The sequence below is a fragment of the Euleptes europaea genome, chromosome 13, assembly GCF_029931775.1.
Source record: "Euleptes europaea isolate rEulEur1 chromosome 13, rEulEur1.hap1, whole genome shotgun sequence".
In the NCBI taxonomy this organism is placed as follows: domain Eukaryota; kingdom Metazoa; phylum Chordata; class Lepidosauria; order Squamata; family Sphaerodactylidae; genus Euleptes; species Euleptes europaea.
The window spans coordinates 23024136-23046475 of NC_079324.1; the positions used below are offsets into that span (position 1 = coordinate 23024136).

Below are 22340 nucleotides of genomic sequence, written 5' to 3' on the forward strand. Positions count from 1 at the left end.
ATGCCTCTTAGGATGCTGGTGCAGGGATTTGTGCTGGGAGAATGCCAGGGGAAGGCCCCACTGGTGCCTGATCCCTGCGCTGTGGCATGGCATCCCAGGGCCAGCAGGGATGCCCTCCACGGTGGTGTAAATGCCCATTATCCGGGCACTTACGCTGCTGCAGGGTCACATCAACTCCTAAACCAACTTCTACCCCCCCTTCAGGAAAGCACAGTAACTTGTTAAACTACTGACTGGAAAGGAGAAGGAACCTTGAGGAAAACAGTGGCCTTTTATGGTTGGCTGTTTCCCTTTCCGCCACCCCTCTGCCAACTTCGGGTCTTTATTTTGATTATGCATGCCGTTTCCAACCATCAGAGGTCTCCTTTTTCTCCCCCTACATTTCCCCATGTTTTGCCCGCATTTTCAAATTCGAGATAAAATAGGCCTCTAAAAACGCGGGCAAATCGCAGGGAAATGCAGGGGGAGAGCGAGGCGACCTCCAACGGTCGGAAACGGCATCCATTATCCACACAAAGACCCGAAATGGGCGGAGGGGTGACCGCGAGGGAAACAGCCATGCATAATAGGCCTTCAACTGTTGCAGGCTTGGGTTTTGCTTACAACATACCCTGGCAAGTACCGGTAACATACCGAGAAGAGTTCATGCATAAAAAGAAAAGAATACAAAACAAATCAGGAAGGCTCTCAGATGCATTTGACTTAGTGCAGTAACACAAATGAAACCATTCGCTGAAGAACAGCATCCCTTTTCAATGTATGCGTCCCCACCTGAGCACGACTCAGGACGCCGGCCTGTGGTAATAAAATCTGTGCGAGAGACATAATTAGCCATTTGGTGCTTTGCTGGGAAAATGGATATGAGAAACAGCGATTTAAAGACAAGACTGCAAAGCGACCAGACGGAGAAAACCAAGAAAACAAACAAGTCAGGTTCAGAGAAGAGTGTGCCCTTTTCCAAAGCAGCAAGTCTTTCTGTCCTGAAGGAAGGAAGCCAGTTTGATGGTAATCAATACCTGTAGTAGCTCACAAAGCAACCAAAAAAGGTCAAAGCCTCTACTGTTCGCACAGCTTTCTTTCTAACGTCCTTTTTTCTTGATGCTTACAGATAATGTGATAATAACTTATTTATAGGGAACATTTTGCTGGAAAATCATATGTGAAGAGGACCTGCAAGACCCAAAGGGATTTTTTCTCGTTTTGAAGTCACTGATAATGCTTTGATCAAAGGAACAGAAGTTAGTTTTTCTTCTAACACTGATGGTTCAGGATATATACATTTAAAAGAAACAAACTATAAGCCCTTTCATTCATCATAATGATTTCTGAAAACCTAGAACATTCCATTGGGAGGCGAGTCATATTTTTGACCCATTTTATTTTTAGCCAAGCGGGCGGTGGCTCCATACAGAGAACTGCCTATTTAGCTAACCTTTTACCAGTTTTTGAGTCCCATATTTCATTAAAACTAATGTCTAAACTAAGACCTAGTAGGACCTTTCTTGTTAGAGCAATATGCATTTACATTTGCGTGTGTGGGGGTGGGGGGTGGAAACAGCAATTAGAGAATTAAAGCAGGCATTTCTTTGAGACCTTCACCCACCATCAAATCTTGGTGAAAATAACAAGTGATACAGAACAAAAAAAAGTGTTTTTCTTCAGAAAATAGCACTATAAATTAACTATTGTTTCATATTTACTTAGAAAATTGACTTCACACATCTATAAGAACGTCTATATTGGTCATACAGAGACCTAGCCCTGTACTCGTACTATAACTTGATTTCAAAGTAATGTTGCGTTTGTAGCTGGCGAGAAAAAAAAATAGAAAAGGAGTATGCCTGTGACATTATTACAACAGCCTATCAAATATATCAATATTTCTTCAGTATAGTTAATCATTTTCACAGTGCTTTATTTTCATTGGGAATATCTTGATTTTATTTATTTATTTATAGTCTGCCGTTCTCACTTGGATGCAAGGCGGATTACAACACAGTGAATCAATACAATCAACAGGATGGGACATTCAATGAACAATGCAATAGGAATTAGGTTGCAGAAGCAACCAGAACTCTAAAAAAAGAACTGAGGCAAAGCATAAATATTGACTTATGTGGGGCAGAAGGAGGATGGAACAAGCCTACTCGCCACCATCACCATGGATAAATGATACCAAAATTACATAATAGGATCCTAGTTTCAACAAGCTATACACCTTAGTATAGACCCCAGTCCCTAATAATTTATCCAAGTAGCTTTGTGGAACATTTAGTAGTGTGAAACTCTATTGACTGCATAAAAAAAGCCCTCTTGAATAATTCAGTTTTCCATAGTTGGCGGAAAGCCAGGAGAATGGGAGCATTCCTGAACATCTCAGACGGGCAATTTTATAATGTGGGGGCCACAATGGAGAAGGCATGTGTATGGGCAGTTGTTGATTTTGCCCATTTGCAGGTTGGTACCTGCAGAAGACCCTGCTCCGATGAGCAACACTGTCATGGTAGAGTGTAGGGAGGGAGGTGGTATCGCTGATATGAGGGTCCAAAGATGTGAAGGGCTTTGTACGTGATAGGTAATACCTTAAAGTGAACCCAGTAACTGGGCAGCCAGTGAAGTAACTGTGGGATGAGAATAATATTTGTGCTCCAGCTAGCTCCCAATAATAGCTGAGCCATGGCATTCTCAATCAGCTGGAGTTTCCGAATAGATTTTGACGGGAGACCAATATTCTGTGCGTTACAGCAGTCTAGTCTTGATGTTACTGTGGCGTGGATCTAGGTGGCCAGATCAGCCACAGGAAGGTAAGGGGCCATTTTTGGGCTAGGCTGAGTTGCTTGCTTCTCCACTACTGACACATGGTGCAGTATAATCTCAAAACTCTTAACTGAGACTGAAAGGTTCAGTTGAACTCCATCAAAAGTGGGGAGCGCAATGTCCTTCAAGAGCTCTGCCTTCCTAATCAGCATTACCTCTATCTTCTCATGGGTTAGTTTCATTTTTTCACTCTTAGCCAATTTACCACAGCAGCCAGGCAGCAATTCAGACCTCTCCCATGCCAACAGAAGATTTTGATAAGGATATATAGAGTTGTGTGTTTTTGTGTGTGTGTAAAGTGCCTTCGAGTTGCGACCGATTTATGGTGATGTTCTGAGGTGGGCTGCCATTGCCTGTCTCCACATATTGATGACATCTGTCTCCAAAGGTATGAATAATTTGTCCTAGTGGCTTTACATAGATATCTAAAAGCATGGGGATACAACTGCGACCTGTGGAATGCCACAGCATAGGTTTCACACTGATGACAACTGGTCTCCCACGAGCAACCTTTTGAGTCAGATCCGCGAGGAATGATTTCAACAAATTCAGCGTGTATCCCCTGATACTTACTTCTGCCCCCAAGTGCCTCAGCAAGATGGTTTGATTTACTGTATCAAAAGCTGCAGATGTCCAACAAGACCAACAAGGAGGCATGGCCTTTGTCTATCCTCAGACGGAGGTTGTCAGCTAAGGCGAGCAGAGCTGTCTCTGTCCCATAGCCCGACTTGAAGCCAGACTGAAAAAGATCTAGAGCAGATGTGTTATCCATGTTGATGGTGGGTCAACAGGCTTGTTGCCCTGTCTCCCTCTGTCCTCCTCCTCCCCTGCCTCTTGGTCTTTCATTTGCTTTTAACATTGCATACCTTCGGAACTTGTTTCAGTCCTCATCAGTCGTCCCCCACCTCGGTGACTTTACATCATATATTTTATGTATAAGCCTGACCACACATAAACTCCTTCCTTGTTTGTGGGTGACCTGTTTTGCAGTTTGGGGGATTAACACAAGCCACTCACTATAATACTGGATTGACTATAATCATGATGGATGTGTCCTGGGATGTTAAAATGTCACAGCAGCAATGGTGAACTAGAATGTAGGATAATGAAAACTGGCATAAGCTAACAGGCTACAACCTATTTAAATTTTGGTGGAATAAGCTTTATTCAACCCAGTGGAAGTTACTTCTAAGTAAATAAGTATAGGATTGGGCTGCTAAGTTATAATGATGTTATGGTGATAATAATTTCTATGTATAAAGAACTTTAACATTCTCATAACATTTATCTTCATAACTACACTTTGGTATATGCCAAACTATAGTACAGAAACTAGCAAGAGGCCATCTGTTAATAATAAAAATCACCATTAATTTGATGCTGCGTCTCCTAAAGCCAAACTCCAACAGCATTGTTATGTTGTATTCGGAAACATTTTCAAATGCTTTTAGAGTAGTCTTCAGTTCTGGGAAGGAACTTTGGGATCTGTAAGAGACTCAAAGCGGCTTACATCATTCTCCTCTCCTCAATTTTATCCTCACAACTCTGTGATGTAGGTTAGGCTGAGTGTATGTGACTGGCTCAAAGCCACCCACAGCAGACTGGGGATTTGAATCTGGGTCTCCTAGATCCTAAGCTAAAACTATCCACTATACCACAGTGGCTATTTTGGGGGCATGGGTGTTGAACAGTAGCAAGCAACTGAGTTGGGTTGCCAACCTCCAGGTACTAGATCTCCTGCTATTACAACTGATCTCCAGTTGATAGAGATCGGTTCACCTGGAGGAAATGGCCGTTTTGGCAATTGGACTCTATGACATTGAAGTCCCTCCCCTCCCCAAACCCCACCCTCTTCAGGCGCCATCCCAGAAACCTTCCGCTGGTGGCAAAGAGGGACCTGGCAACCCTATAACTGAGCCTGGGTGAGTTATGCAAGTTATATGGTAGCAAGTTGCCCAGTGATTACTGCCAGGTTTGGCCCCAATGAATCTTGACCTCAAAGGCCAAACAGCCCTGGAAAATGGCCTGGCCAATATAATTATTAATTGACAGAAAGAAAGGCTGGAAGACTGGCGATAATGTTGTGCTAGCCCAGCAATGGCCACTGAGGGCATTTGTTTCTTAAAGCCACTGGCAACAATTGTATATTTTTGGAAGGTTTATCTCCGCAGTGTATTTAAAAAAAAAATCAGAATTTTCTCCAAAACTAGGGCTTTTTTCAGGTTTGTAGAAAGATCTGTCTTACCATTTAGTGATCACTTTTTGGGGGCTTTATAATAATTGGATCTCATACCAGTCATCTGGACTAATGCCTACAGAGCAGGAAGCCAACGTTACCAACCGGTTAATACATATTTAAAAAGTAGAATGCCAAAACCTACTTTTGTAATTGCACAATTGGTGGAGAAATAGTGTATTTATGCAGTGAAAGTCTGATCTGGCCCAGAGACTGTTAATTCTCACCAGAAATAGGCAAAAAAAAATGATTCTATAATGTTCTTCCACTTTAGTTCACTCTACTAAAAAAAAGAAGAAACTCAATCAAACATAAAAGTTTCACATCATCACTCTCATGGTGTTACTCTTCAAACAGATAAACACTTTAACCAGGTGCTGATGCTTAGGCACTTTTAAATCTGTGAAAAGACAGTGTTCTCACTCCTCAAGTCTTATTTTAGCTACAATAATAATGCATTCAATATTACCTGCCAGCAATAACACTTTCTAATTTCCTGATATCCAAACTAATACATATACATACAAGAATTTTGTGGGTCCACCCCTACCCGATTCATAAGGTGATTACATCACTTTTTCTTCATGCCATTTTTATACATTATCTAAAAGGTAAAACATAAATGATTGGAGTTCTATTCTCCAAGAGATTTCACAACCTGCAGCCAGGATTAATAAAACATTCAATATCCTGGATTTCATTAAGTCTAGTGGAAGGTGAAGTACAGTATAATCAGAACACTGTCCCTTTGCAATGTGGTTTTGGAAAAATGCAAGAGAAATTTCAGGTTTGGGATATGTGCAAATGATTCCTACGTGAGTCGTATTACATGTTCTTCCCCAGAGGATCCATGAAGACACTATTAACTTCTCCATCATGATACGCGTTCTAAACTTCAGGCGTCTTTGAGATGTCACAAGATGCCATGTAGACTATCACTAGAAAATATGGTGTGTGGACCAACTGTCACTGGCAGAAGCAGAAAGGGGCACCGACAGATAACCAATTAAAGGTGACTGAATGCATATTTAATCTGTCGACTTCCGAACTGTACCTCAGCTCTGACATCTCACCAGACTTTTTTTTTTTTTTTGCCATCAAGTCACAGCTGACATCGTAGGGTTTTCAAGGCACGAGACATTCAGAGGCGGTTTGCCATTGCCTGCCTCTGCATAGCAACCTTGGTATTCCTTGGAGGTCTTTGAGTACCTCTTATTTTAGCAACCTGCTTTCAATTTATTTGTATGTGTTTGTATAAAGTCACCAAAAAAGTATGGCACTTCTTTACTGTGAATGTATTAGCAATTTCCTGTTAGAGCAGATTTGTATAATATCTTAAAAAGCTGCTCTGTTTTAACCTGTTAAAATTTAAAAAAAAACTGCTGTATTTAAGAATTTACAATAAAATAAATTGCAGGTAGTAAAGTTACTCTTCTGAGAACTGTTTGCAGCCTTGGCACACAAACTGCTGATAGTTACTCAACAGATTAAGGCTTGCTGCTGGCAATATGGATCCACGCACGCTAAGCTGTATGGCAAATGGCTGAGCAGTATTGATAATTCTAGGCAATTTGAATACTCCCTGAAGGCAAGCATCATATTCTGGACCATATGTTTTTTTTTCTTCCCCCATTCTCCATGATGCGATTAATTACAACAACCTACAGGCAGCCACTGGGAGAGGCATCAGCAAGAACCCAATTTAGAGAGAGAGAGAGAAAGAACCTTTCTGTCACAGATATTTTGCACACATGTATCAAGGAGCTCGGAAGAAACTAGTATATATATATCCATGACCAACAGGAAGTCACAATGCTTTTTGGAGCACTGTCCCTGCATGCTGAGCACCAACACCATCCGTGTGCTGCAAGGCTTAAACAAAGTTCTTGCTCTTGTGGACCCTCTTATGCACGCTAATGGGTAGGACAATCCAGCTTCCATGAGATCTATTCAGAGTCATGGTATGGACTTTATGCACTGGTGAGTGTACAAAGTTCATACATGAGTCACTTCACATGTTCATCTTACATAGTTAGTGTCCTGCATACAAATGTAATTTCCCTGTGGATTTTTTGTGAGAAGTTTCTAAACAGACGTCTGCTCCAATCACATTCCTCTGGAGGCTGATTTGTTGCTGTTGCTTGTTTCCTCATGTTTCCCCCCAACCATGGTTTGTTCCAACTTCCTCTTTGTTGGAATACCCTGCCTGATGTTTATATAGGCTGTTTGCCTACGTGGATTCTTGCTGAGGTTTTGCCACTAGTAGGGCAGAAGTATCAGCAACTGCCCAGCCAAGCTGCTTCCTTTTGTGTTCCGTCACCTGTACTTTCATAACAAGCTACAACTGGAGAATAGGGCAGGATCAACAAGATGGTGGTGGTGGAAAGTGCGGTTAAGTCGCAGCTGACCTATGGCGACCCCACGAGGTTTTCAAGGCAAGAGACATTCAGAGGTGGTTTGCCATTGCCAGCCTCTGTGTAGCAGAGACTTCCTTGGTGGTCTTCCATCCAAATACTAACCAGGGCCAACCCTGCTTAGCTTCCAATATCTGATGAGATCGGGCTAGCTTGCACCATCCAAGGCACAGCATCAACAAGATACCCTCTCTATATATTTTCACCCAAATAACCAAAATAACCCGACAGAACAGAAACCAAGATAAACTCCCCTCCACAATAATCCACAATGCCTTGTGCATATTTCATCCCTGCAGATATACATGAATATTTAAACCACACTCATAAAAACCACACATGGACATGCATGTCTTACCATGTAAAAATGAGCACAGGTATCAAACAGAATAAATGTGTAAACTGATTCTTACTGAAATCAATGGACATAAATAAGGATTAATTATGCACAAAATTGTAAATTAAGGGTCGTGAAAATAAACAGTTCATAATGGCTGATAATGCTATAAATACTAAAACCAACATTTGATTATGATTAAGATGTAAAAATACCAAATATTAAACTAAGTTCAAAATACCAAATATTAAACTAAGTTCAACTATCAGTTTAACTTGGTTACATTAAATTGTATCTTAGTGGCCCGTGCTAATCAGTGGTCAGCAATATATACTAAAGATCAGATAATATGACAGAACAAACTAATAATGCAGAAGAATTAATAAAGTAAATAAATATAATAATTTAGTTGTTTTTTTTAATAAAATAGTTTAAGGGGAAGGGTTCATATCTACTCACCAAGAACAGTGTTCTGAATGTGCTCAGATCTACGAAAAAGTCCTCAATGCACACAGCCTTGGAATCGAAACAGAAGTAATCTCCCAAACTGTCATATAACTTAATCATGTTGTTGTGCATGTTAGATAATTTTTCATATTGTTCTCTGGCACTCTTCGCAAAGCTGTAGTCTTATAGTTAAGGAAGCTTGAATAAATGAGTAGCAAATCAGCATACAATAAAGTAAGACTGATGATGATTGGTCTATCACTTCAAAGCAATTTGCCACCATTCTAGAACACTCCTAGAACACAGTGCAATGCTAAACAGAGTTCTATAAACAGCCTTGTTTATAGAAGTCAATTGTCTTAGAAAGGTGTAATTCTACTTAAGATTGTACCCCCACTTGCCCACATCATGAACTTATGAACATGGATTATGTTTTACTCTCCACATTCCTTGGCTTGTGTTCCTTAGGGATGTTCTTGACTGAAGTGAGAGAGGGTAGAACACTGGTCCTTGGAATATAGGTCCAAATGGCCATCTCTGAATAAGGTAACCTGCACCTATAATGAAACAGACCAGAATTAATGTACAGTAGGGGTCCCCAACCTTTTTGAGACTATGGGATCAACTCTGACATAGAAGAAGCCAACCACAAAATGGCCACTGCGGGAGGTAGAGCCACACACAGAGTTACCTCAGAGGAAGGGGATAAGAGTCAATTAAAAAAATACACTGGGAAGGACGAGTGTGAGACAGAATAAAAAAATGTTATTTTACTCTGCACAGCCAATAAAATCTCCAATGGCCAATCGGAACTGGCCCCACTCACTTTCCAAAAACTTAGCAGGCACCAGGAAAGGTGCCTGCAGATATCACAGTGCCCATGAGCATCACATTGGGGACCCCGATGAACAGATTACCCATTATCAAAACACATTTCTAAGACATCAGCAACAAGTTTTTAGATGGGTAACTGTGTTCATTTGTTACAGCTAAAATCAGAGTTTTGTGGTACCTTAAAGACAGATCTACTGTATATGAAATTCTACATCACAATAAACCTGTTCTGTCTTTAATGAGCCGCCAAACAGTTTCTGATTGTCATGATGAGACGGTTAAAAAAAAAAGTTAGGATCTCAGAAAATGAAGAGACAAGATGAGAAAATCTAGATTCGAATCCAGTAGCACCTTAGAGCCCAACAAGATTTTCACATTACAAGCTTTCAAGAGTTAAAGCTCCCTTCATCAGATAAGTGAGAAGTTACTTAAATAGGTGTAGGAAGACCACCAGAATAAAGCCACAGCCTCCACAAAGTAACATTCCTAAACAATGCACAAAGGAACACATCTTTTTCATTAACATGTAGGTGGACTACAAATTCCTATAATGATCTTTAGAATAATCAGTGGTTCCCAGCTTGGTTTTTCTAACTATACAGCTGCAACTGAAACTGTTTGATAAATTTAACAAAGGTCATACCAAAAATATTTTCAAACAGGCATTAACAAAAGTTACTAAATATTTTTTTCAAGTTTTAGAAAACTCACTGTGAAACTCTAACATTGATTAGTCTATTAATATGAACCACCAAAGAGTAATTTCTATCAGCAATAAGAACACAACTCCTTAAATGACATGGGGCTCCTTAGATGACATACAGCTGAAAGGCCTGTTTAGGCATGTCTGGTGGAGCTTCCTGGCAGGAAATGGACCATGTTACACACATGAAGCTACCTTATACTGAATCAGATCACTGGTCCATCGAGGTCAGTATTGTCTACTCAGACTGGCAGCAGCTCCCCAGGGTCTCAGGCTGAAGTCTTTTGCATCACCCACCGCTTGATCCTTTTAACTGGAGATGCCAGGGATTGAACCTGGGATCTTCTGCATGCCAAACAGATGCTCTACCACTGAGCCATGGCCATAAATCTCAGGTATGTTGCACATTCAGGCAGAAGTGGCCTGATTCATATGCAACAGGCAAAAGTCTTTACTGGATTGCAGAAATAGACCTGTCACAATCACCGTATTGTCTCAGCAATTTCAGAGCACAATGTGACAATTCACAAGCAAATCCTGCTGATTAAAATGGCACTCGGTATTACAACCTGAGACCACTTCCAGCTTTTGGAGAAGTGGACTCTGACCCGGAGAACCGGGTTTGATTCCGCACACTTCCACATGAGCGGCGGAGCTAATCTGGTGAACTGGATTTGTTTCCCCACTCCTACACATGAGGCCAGCTGGGTGACCTTGGGCTAGTCACACTCTCTCAGCCCCACCTACCTCACAGGGTATCTGTTGTGGGGAGGGGAAGGGAAGGTGATTGTAAGCCGGTTTGATTCTGTCAAGAATATACAAGCACGATGTATTATTTTGACCGGACAGCTGAGAAGGCGCTGTCAGTAAGAGATCCACTTAATCTAGCTGATGCAAGGTGTAGAAATGACTTGCCCCAGCAGAGTGGACTGGAGAAAACTGGATGGAACGGGTAACATGATGCAATACCCCAGGTGGCCAGGCAATTAACTATGCATGAGATATGTACATAAGTGGCAGGGCCTCTAGGGCTCAGTGTTGGGCTGAATATACTGACTAAGCCAGGGGCTCTGCTGAAATGTATATAGAGCTTTTAGAACTGCACTGTGAATAAACTAGCACTTTTGTAGAAGCTACCGTCTGGTGGAGTTTCTTGGGCATCTGATTAAATCCGCTGAACTAGCGATAGATTCTTCCTTAAGTGGTAGAGAAAGTTGGCATATAAAAACCAACTCTTCTTCTTCTTTTTGTTTCTCTATTAAAGCTTTGAAATCAGATGCAGGGAAGGGGGGAAGAGGCAGAATGCAACTGCAGATAAGCATCTCTGTAACACCGTAACGGTTCCGTGCATGACCTCGAGTTGATTCAATAGATTCAGGTTTCATAATGCAAGTAAGAAAAGACAGAAGGTGAAAGTACAGCAGTGACAATTGTAATTAAATGTTATTAACAGGGCCGAATCCTATATTAAGTCGGAATGGAAGCTGTGCACTTTCAAGATGCAATGAGGCAAAATCAGTGATGAGGACACAAGCAAACTGTGACTGTTGTTTCAACACATGCCATTCTCCCAGTACCGTGTTATTCAATAATTGCCATGTCTTCATTGTGATAAGCTAAATTAAGCAACGAACACCGAACGTTGCCCACAAGTGCCACTGTTCTATTACAGTAAGTGCACTGTACTTTTTTATTAATATGTGGAGAGGACTGGAAATCAACCAGAAATCTACTTGACCTTCATAACAGTTTAGTTACAAATTGCACAATTGTCTGTCGAAGCGGAAGGAAGCAGTTCTATATAGAAATTAAACTTTTAGAACAATGTGAATGCAAATAAAGGTTAACATTTTATTAAGGGAATAATTAAGTAATTCATTTTCTATTCTTTTCTTTCAAATTTCATTAAAAAAGATTCATTTAATTAAAACGAAGTGACAAAAATGTAGCTTAAGTTCCTTAATAGATATTGCTGCACCTAATAGTGTTGGAGGTGCTTGAGACTAAAGTAATCCAGTTGCCGCTCACTGCACACCAATCTTCGTGGTGTAGTGGCTAAGAGCGGTGGACTCTAATCTGGTGAACCGGGTTGGTTTCCCTCTCCTACACATGAAGCCAGGTGGGTGACCTTGGGCTAGTCACAGCTCTCTTCAAGCTCTCTCAGCTCTACCTTCCTCACAAGGTGTCTGTTGTGGGGAGAGGAAGGGAAGGAGATTGTAAGCTGGTTTGATTCTCCTTAAAAAGGTAGAGAAAGTCAGCATATAAAAACCAACTCTTCTTCTTTTCACCATCCTGAGCACCTCCACATTGCTGCCAATATTATCAGGAAAAGAAACCAAAGGTTTATGAGTCAGAAGATGATACATCTTTCTGCATGTCCAATGTACATATATCACATGTATACACATACATTCTCCCATAATTCTGCCCAACATTTAGCTGCTGTCATATTACTAATTCTAAATATATACGTTTTTTTAAAAAAAGTTACATATTTTGCAACAAACAAATATATTTTACAGATTTCATTGGTTTTTATTTTGCCTTTGAGCTCTGTTAGCTGCTGTCCTAATGCATGTGGTGGCAACTCTTAAAATCAATGCTTGGGTGAAAAAGTACACCAGTGAAACGAACATCTAAGGCGTTTTGCTTTAAAAAACAAAAACAAGTAAACTAAGGGTGTTTTTGTTCCTCAAGCATCACATCTGGGCAAATGTACATGGCAAAGTTTGTTCAAATCAGGGGAGGTTCTAATACATTGATGTGCGGCATGGTGGAGCCTCAGTAGTGCAATGTTAAAAATTAGCTGGGTCACCATAAGCCGCTCACATAAGCCTATGCTGTGTGCGCATCTTGTCTTTCTCTCCTTCTACAGATGCAGAAATTCATTTACAGCACATAATGATGCTGCCTCTTAGCTGCCAGGACACGAGTAAGTGGGGCTTCCATTATCTGTCACCTGTCAAGGAACTTTCACTTCCAAATGCCATGCACCTCCTGCATTAGTGTTTTCCCTGTGGAGGAACTGCAGGGGGTATCTTGCCTGCTCACTTTTCCCCCCATCGGTCCTGCTTCTACCTTAAAGCCGTCGCCTGCTTATCTTGTTAAAGAACCAACAAGCAGGTGAGCAAGTGAGCAAAATATTCAGAAAAGGGAAGCGGCGAAAAATAATAATTATGAGGGCTGAATTAAACGTACAAGAATAAGTTATCCAAGCCACCTTCCAAAATAGGAGAAGACGGTTGGCAGCGTCAGTATTCACATAACGTTGATTACTGGGTTGGTTTAGAATAATTAGACTTCAAACAGATTGTTCACAAACACACACATCCATAATATTACTACTGAGCTGCTCCACTACGCTAAATCTACCATCCATTAATTTTAATGAGGTTGGACTGAATGTTTAATTTGTAAAGGGAAGAAGTACTGTTTGACATCTGTAACGGCATGGGACTGCCTTATAGGTTTATTTCCTGTGCAGATTACCAAGGGAATGCACACTGATGCAGTGTGAATGTTGGACAAATTATTCATACATTCAGCATTATTTTGAGCCCATTCCTGGGGAAGGGAGGAACCGTGGAGGCTGGGACGGCGCAGCTGAGAAGCCTCCTCAGAGACTTCCCAGCCGCTACGGAGAAGGAGAAAGCCTTTCTTCCAAAATAAAAACAGGAAAAAAAGGCTTTTTTCCCCCATAGGGGAAAGCGGGCTGTGGCACAAGACTGCTAGTGTTCCCGGAAGCATTCCTGGGATGAAAAAGGTTTGGAAGCTGCCTAAAGGCTGTGGCGTGGCGTCCCGGGACCAGCGGGGATCGCCTCTACGGCGGCGTAAGTGCCCGTTAACCTGGGATAACTTGGCACTGATGCCGCTGTAGGGTCATGTCAGCTCCTAAGCTAGCTCGGCCCCGCCCTTCAGGATTGATAATGTTTAATGTGATTGCAAGTGAGCCAGAAAAAAAAAAACACCTTTTACTGCTGAATTTCTTCCCTGCCAAAGCCAAAGGGGGGGGGGGGGAAGAGAGAAGTAATAGGCTAGGTTTTCTCTCTCCAAAGTGAGCAAATAAAATAAGAAAGAAAAGAAAAAAAGCCACAGGAAGAACTGCTGTTATTCAGCCTTAGTCGTCTTTATGTTATGGTCAGAAAATAGTCCAATTACATCTTTCCACTCAGTCATTTGCATCATTCAAGCCTGCAGAGTTGCCTCAGTCTAAGCCAAAATAATTTTAAATTTATTTATTTATGTAATTTATTGGCCACCTTTCTCACAGGGACTAAAGGCGAATTACTCAGAGTGAGTCCAGGCAATCACACTGAGCTTGTTTTATGTTGTAAGAGGACCAAGTTCACAGAATAGGTTAAGTAATGAGATATGACATTTATTTATCAAGGCAATATGCTCTCCATGACATGAGGCACCTTTTATCAGCTTAGACGGATGAACCAGCTGTGGATCCTTCTGGCCAGAGGCAGCCTGGCTATACTCTCCTAATATCCAGGGTAACTTACTATAATATGTAGTATGCAGAGCTGCCTTTCAAGATGGTTATGAAACTTCAGCTGGTTCAGAGTACGTTGTGGCAAACATGCTTGTGGGGGGGGGGGTTATCTTGTTTAAACTCCCTCAACTACACATGTGATGAGCTAGTGGTCAGATCTCTTGATCTTTCCTGGAAAGTTTGCCTCTGAGCAGATCACTTACTTGCTGCCACCAATTTGGTTTGGGGATTTTACTATAACCCGGGGAGGGCTCAGGTTACCTACTTTTCTCTTCTAAAACCATGGGCAGTGCTTCCTTGCACAAGGGGTAGGGTGCTATCTAGATGTGCAACCAATTAATGATATATTAAAGGCTTGTATTTTAACGATGTATTTAATAACCCCTTTGTATTAACAACAACAACAAAAAATAATTTGGTTATCAAAAATACATCTCCCTGGGCTAACTGAGTAAAGGGAAACTGGGTAAGGAAGTAATGATAAAATCTTTAATGCCTACACCTTGAACTGGTCCCTAGCTCACCTATGTTACCTTGTTAAATTAAATTGTGGAACTCCCTGCCCCAAGATGTGGTCATGGGTCCCTACTTGGAAGGCTTTAAGAGGGGAGTGGACATGTTCATGGAGGAGAGGGCAATCCATGGGTACTAGTCAACATTAATACTAGCCATGATGCATACCTATTCTCTCCAGAATCAGAGGAGCATGCCTGTTATATTAGGTGCTGTGGAACACAGGCAGGATAATGCTGCTGCAGTTGTCTTGTTTGTGGGTTTCCTAGAGGCACCCGGTTGGCCGCTGTGTGAACAGACTGCTGGACTTGATGGGCCTTGGTCTGATCCAGCATGGCTTTTCCTATGTTCTTATGTTCTAGACCCTGGTTCCAATTAACAAGCCTACACTACCTTGTGTGAAGGTACACTTTCCTACTCACAACAACTACTTTGCTGGAAAACTCCAAAGAAGTGTACGCTGAATTATTGGGGAAGAGGGTACAACAAATTTCCACAAGCTTCTACCCCCTTCTTCTCGACCGGGCAAAGTATTTCCTCCAGAATGAGTCCAAATGCAAAAGAAGTTGCCTTGACGGCCTAGGAAGGTCACAGGGCCAGAAACCCCGGCAAAACAGGGAAAATCAGAACAAACTCATGGCCTCTACGCCCACAGTTCACAACAGAAGAGCTGAAGAGTGTTCACCTGAGAACTTCCAACTTACCTTTGGAGATTGCAAGGGGTGTAAAAATACTATAACGACTTTAGGAAGACAGTGGAAGTCATTCTGACTCCTGTATTAAGTGGTAAAAGAGAAGGCAAGCAATCGATACTCTACAAAGCCTGCATACAATGAAGGCATGAATGGCATACCGGGGTGGTAAGAGAGTATATCCTTCCTAGTGGGCAGCCAACCACTGTCAGCACAGAACATAAAGGAGGAAAGACTTAACCTGATGGAAATAAATTGGCACCAACACTGAAATGAAGAGGGAAGTGACAAATGAACAGCTTTCCGAGAACAGCCAACACAACTAATTAAAAGAGGACGTTTGAAAGAATTCTGAACTTTCGTCTTCCATTTAGGTACTACATGTTGTTCTATGGAAGCCACTGGTTTTGAACGTTTCTCGGTGTGCCCTGATCCCAATATGAATTAAACACATTTTGGAACAGTTGTAGGATAACATGGTGCTATTAATGAACAAGGAAACCATGACTCTACAATATACCTCTCCAAAGGCTGTCTCTTGGCTTTGTGTAAACTATCATTTTAAATCCACAGAAGCCCTGCACATTTCCAGCCATTTGGCTTTTGTAGCTGGAGCAAACAATGAGGGAAGAAGAAAACTCAATGAAAAGAGCAGCTGGACACCATAATTTCTTCAACTGGAAACAGCACATATAAAGAAATGCTTCTATACAGAAACGCTGCTACAGCAGCAGCTCTGAAAACATGTCCCTTTATAGTCACCTACCAGCTATGTTTTGTTAATTTTCTTCATCTTCGCTCTGAATTTGACAGTAAACAATGCTGCACAACCAAATGGCTATTAACCACTGCCTGTGGTGGAGAAAGGTTGACACATTTTTTTGCACATCAGACTTCCTAGGAAAGAAAAATCCCAAGCAGTTGCACAGCAAACAAGCCAGTTGCTATTTATAAGGGGAAAAAATAAACACTAAAATGAAATAGCTGAGGAAAAGAATTGAGACGTGGTTTCCCCCCCTCCTATTATATTGCAGGTTTCTCTCATGGTAACATGAAAAAAGTAAAGAAAGGGAGAATATATATACATTCTGGTCCTGTGCCATATTACCATATTACAGTCTGTGCTAATGACAAACACTTTGAGCACCCATTATACCAAGCACAAACAATTAGGGACTAGTTACATGCTCAGTCATGTGAGTTAATGCTGCATGAAAAGGGATTGTGAATAAAAAGTGTGCAATCGAAGTGGTGACTTGAAATTCATTAATTTTGAAACTATGAAATCACTGGAAAAAAATATTAATGCGATGATGTGTGTGGAACACTTTTAACATTCAAAAGGTCTATATATGTGTGTGAGGGATTTGTGTGAGGCACAGCTTAAATGAAACTGAGGCCATTTATGCCTGGTAATTAGCAGTGCGTTCCAGGCTGAAGTGCCCCACATTTTTATTTTTAGTTTTTCACGCTGAATTGTCATTCAGGAAGTGACTGGGAAGCTGGCACATACCTGCTTCGCATTTCTTAAGAGCCCCTTTAACGCGACCTTTTGCATTTGCTCTGCCCTCGCACCAAAGCATTTACTGAAGGAACTATGAAAAATCACAAACACGGCTTGGCTATGCAACCAACCATTGCCAATGGCTATGCAAACGAAGGAGTGAAGGAGCAGGCAAGGGGGTGGCATTTCTTCTTTTGCATCAGGACCGTGAATAGGTATTTTAAAGGTCACATTTAAAAAAGAGCTTTGAGCGAGCATCAAAATTGACCCTGCATAAATGGCTGGAGTGTTTTATTTTCTTCCAGTTGAAGATTATTAATGGAAGAGAAAGTTAGACAAGGTCTCCTCATCACCATGTAACCGTAGACATTATGTAGCCCAAGTGAATTAACTGCATTCTAAGCTTTGGTGGGGGTTCTAGATTTATGATTGTTGTTCTTTGTATAATGGAATAACTCAAGTTTCTTGTCACTATGCCTCTGCTAGCACCACCCTATAGGTCTTTACTCTGAAGTCCTGCTTAATTCAGTTTGCCTTATTCCCCAAATAGGTACACCTAAGACTGCAGCGTAAGTTGTGCGAAGGAACTGCATGAACACATGAAACTGCCTTATACTGAATCAGGCCCTTGGTCCATCAAATTCAGTATTGTCTACTCAGACTGGCAGCGGCTCTCCAGGGTCTCAGGTAGAGGTCTATTCACATCATCTACTTGCCTAGTCCCTTTAACTGGAGATGCCGGGGATTGAACCTGGGACCTTCTGCATGCCAAGCAGATGCTCTACCACTGAGCCACAGCCCCTCCCCAAGTATGCTGAAGTATGATCTGTGAATAAAGGCATCCTGCATTATTTCCTTTAAATTTACATAAGCATGTTTGCATATAAATGTGAAAATGTGATGGAAGGGGGGAAAGGATCCTAACATACGGGGGGTGGGGATTGTGGTGACCACATGGATTAAAATTTTAGAGGTGTGTGTGTATACACACATAGTTAAAAAACCCCACAAAAAAGAAGGGAGTGCCTTTAGAATTGCAATTGTTCCTTGCACGGTTGATGTTTTTTAATTCCTTAAGGAAAGACGCAAATACTCAATGTCTATTAAGGCACCAGATCTTCAAGAGACACTCTGTATTTGAAGAATCTTTCGGAATCAATCTAGGCTTCAGAATAGTGTAGTGGGAGAGGAATTAGTTTGGTCACGGAAACAATCTGAGCTAATGTGGTTGAAGCCTGGTTCTTGAACACAAGATGTATTTAAATACAAACGCTAAAATCGAAAAAGCGTTTGCTTTCTCATGCAGTGGCAGAGATGCACACATACTTATTGAGCATCCGATAGCCACTGAATATTAATGGACAGACAGCACCACAAACTGTGTGCAGGTTAACAGTGAAGGAAGAACGCCAATGATTAGCTTCGATGAATGTGTTGCAGGTCTCTCCCCTGTAAAGGCACCGTACCAGCTCACGTTATGCTGTTAGAATCAACTGTGTCAAAACTGCAGTCATGTCTAACTTTCCATCATACTTTCTTACTGCTACATTTGGGTTGACACATATATCAAAAACTTCCACAGGAGAAGAAGTCCAATACTTGTTGGCAATACTTGGAAACAGTGGTATCAAGGCCAGGGAAAATCAGTGGGCGTGGAGCTCTTTTCAAACCGAAGAGGATAATGCAGTTGTTTCAGCTTTCTCTGCTGCATTGAATGGTCAGGGAGCAACCAAGAGCCTCAAAGAGGGATTAGGACCCGTACTAAGGACCAAAGCCCACAAGTTTGTGTTGCAAAAAGCAACTGGGACAATCATTTCCCTGACCATTCAATGCAGCAGAGAAAGCTGAAACAACTGCATTATCCTCTTCGGTTTGAAAAGAGCCACGCCCACTGATTTTCCCTGGCCTTGATACCACTGTTTCCAACTAAGGGTTGCCTAGGGTTGCCAGCTCTGGATTGGGAAACACCTGGATATTTGGAGGGAGGGGTTTGGAGAGGGGAGGGACATCAATGCCATAGAGTCCAATTGCCAAAGCAGCCGTTTTATCTAGGGCAGTGGTTCCCAACTTTTTTTTGACCAGGGACCACTAGAACTTTTTTTGTTCGGTGCAGGGACCCCAAGGTTCAAAATAAAAATTTTGAGGGCCAATGCGGCAATTTAACCTGAATACTGAGGTTTTAGTTTAGAAAAAACAATTCATATGTTAACATCTTTTGCCTTAAAAGAAAAACACAATAGCAGAGCTTTCAATGATACAAACAACTTTTTATTGAAAGGCAAATCCAAGGCAAAACCTCCCATTCACAGATGGCCAATAACCCCCCATGCAGTTTTTTGAGAATCTGGATGGGGAAAACGTGCATCTGAGTGGCAAATCCAAGGCAAAACCTCCCATTCACAAATGGCCAATAACCCTGTCCTTTATTGAGTCGGTCCATCTCTTGTTGGGTCTTCCTCTTTTCCTGCTGCCCTCAACTTTTCCTAGCATGACTGTCTTTTCCAGTGACTCTTGTCGTCTCATGATGTGACCAAAATACGATAGCCTCAGTTTAGTCATTTTAGCTTCTAGGGTCAGTTCAGGCTTGATTTGATCTATAACCCATTGATTTGTTTTTTTGGCCTCCAACACCACATTTCAAAGGTCACTCTACAGTATGACAAATGGCTTCATGTTGATACTGTGTGCCCCCCCCCCCATTGACTCCACAGCTGCAGTTTGACAAATGAAAAGCTTACAATGCCAACACATGGAACTCAAAGGCTTGCACAAAGGTGGCAACTTGGAAAACATAAAATCGTCCATGCATTAAAGTTACTTTGATTACACTCTGGGCTTGACTGCCATTACTTTTAAGTAAGTCCATCTGTTTCACTGGAACTTGTATCCACCTGAGTGATTTAAGGGCCCAAGGCCATAGTCCTCTTCCATTTCCAGGAATAAGGAAGGAAGCTAGAGCTCCTTGGAGGAGGAAGAGGCAGAGGAGAAGCAGAAGAAGAGTTGGTTTTTATACGGCAACTTTCTCTACCACTTAAGGGAGAATCAAACCGGCTTATAATCACCTTCCTTCCCCTCCCCACAACAGACACCCTTGTGAGGTAGGTGGGGCTGAGAGAGCTCTAAGAGAGCTGTGACTAGCCCAAGGTCACCCAGCTGGCTTCATGTGTAGGAGTGGGAAACCAACTCAGTTCACCAGATCAGCCTCTGCCACTCACGTGGAGGAGTGGGGAATCAAACCAGGTTCTCCAGATCAAAGTCCATCACAGCAGTTATTTTTCAGAGTAAAAAGTAATCAAAAAAGGTACAGAACTGTATATGCTCTCTTAAAATGCTTTATGACTTAAATTGGAACATTTCTGCACACTAATCTCAGGCACACTGCTCATCATACACTCAAAAAAGCAACCTTGGCCCAAGAAACCATTTGAGCAACAAGGCAACTGTAGATCAAACCAAGCAGTATGAAAGTGCTAATAAATTAAGTACAGAATGGCATTGCAACTAAGAAGATTTTCATTAACAGGTGAGATATTGCTTTGATAGCAACAGGCATTACTTGGAAGGCATCTATTTGCACATATGGCTCATTGACTGAGTAACACAGAAAACACCATATCAAGCAGACAAAATAACAAGGAAATTAAATACGAAGTTTGTGTATACACTCCTAATATTAGAACTCAATGTCAAAATAGTGCCATCCTAAACTGGAGAGCTGCCAATGGTTTCAGTGAAGCTGGGAGAGGGATTTTCATTTAGTCTCCAATGTGAAGTCGCCACAGAACATATAAAGGGGGGGGGGGTTGCAATAATTTCTACATGACCAGGAAAATAATTTGATCTAGTCTGCTGCTCAGCAAATTTTCTATTTATGCACAATGCCAGAGAAGAAGACGACGAAGGAGGAGGAGGAGAGTTGTTGCTTTTTATATGCCAATTTTCTCTACCTTTTTAAAGGAGAATCAAACGGGCTTACAATATCCTTCCCTTCCTCTCCCCACAACAAACACCTTGTGAGGTAGGTGAGGATAGTTTGAAGAGAACTGTGACCAACCCAAGGTCACCCAGCTGGCTTCATGTGTAGGAGTGGGGAATCAAACCCGGTTCTCCAGATTAGAGTCCACATCTCTTAACCACTATACCACGCTGGCTTTACAAAACAACACGAGGTTGTCTGTCAAAATAGAAGCTGCTCCGCTAGAAGTTCAAAGGCTTAGAGGACTATGAAGCACTGGATACTTGCTGCTAAGCCAGACATTACGCCAGTGGTACTCACAGAAAGCCACATTCCCAGTTGCCATCAACCAAAACAGCCACATTTACTTCCACCCCTGACATGAGGCCTGCCCCTCAAAGAGGCTCACGATTTACTTGTTCACCCAGCAGCAACTGCTTCAAGGTAGAAACCACCGGCCAACCACAAGCCCTGCTGGGCACGGACCTTGAGTACTTTTCTGAAGCATAGGGCAGATGCCACATGGGCAAATGGTGCTCAGGGGAGCCACAGATGTCATATCAAAGAGTCACATGTGGCTTCTGAGCTGCCGAGTATCATGGAGTTACATTTTCTACTTAAACGTGGAAATCATTCCACAAAACGTTAACATGTTCAATGTGTTTTTAAAAATGGAGTGTCAGGCACCTTGTGCATTTATCACATCATTAACATTTCTGGCTTCCTTGGCTTGATGGGAACTCAGGTTCACACAATTGATAATTCATACAAATGGCCACAGTTCAATTGAAGAGAACCATCAAGTAACAGCACACACATCCCTTTTAAAAAGGCTATAAAATAGTGATATAGGCTTAGCAGGTGCTCTGAATTCCCAGCTTTCATTAAAATCACACACACACACACAAGTAAGTCTCTAGCCTTTTCCCTTGCAGAGATATGAGCTAAGGCATATCTCTGCGAGGAAAGGGGGGTAGAGACTTACTTTTTAAAATGAAAGATGGGAATTCAGAGAATCTCCTAAGACTATTGTTAAAACATTCCAACAATATATCACTATTTTAATGCCATGGGGCGGGGAGGCTGGAGGTGATTGGGACAAAGAAAACCAACAGAAATATTATGCATGAGGGGGGGGAAAGACTTAAAAATGGCTTCCAGAAAAAGGGGGGGGGTAAAAGTGGTCTAAAAAAAAACCCTGGTGGAAAAATGGGGGAGGGGGAGAACCAAAAAAAAATACAAAATGAAAACTAGAGGCAAAAAATTGCATGTGGAAATCAGGGGATAAACTAAAGCAGTATTGGGGCAGAAGCAATGGGGGGTGGGGAAACATGCAGAAAAGCCCTATATCCAGCAGTGAGAATGTGATGTATCTGGGGTTTTCCAGATC

At 41.8% G+C, this 22340-nt stretch overlaps 1 protein-coding gene across 1 annotated transcript in view; it reads right to left on the bottom strand.

Moving 5' to 3' along the window:
- The window catches only part of DIAPH2 (diaphanous related formin 2), a 421870-nt gene that overhangs the window by 142519 nt on the left and 257011 nt on the right, over positions 1–22340 (bottom strand). The window contains exon 25 of the mRNA XM_056859236.1: positions 8264–8431. Within this exon, the coding sequence (XP_056715214.1) occupies positions 8264–8431 (168 nt within the window). The remainder of the gene's footprint in view (positions 1–8263; positions 8432–22340) is intronic.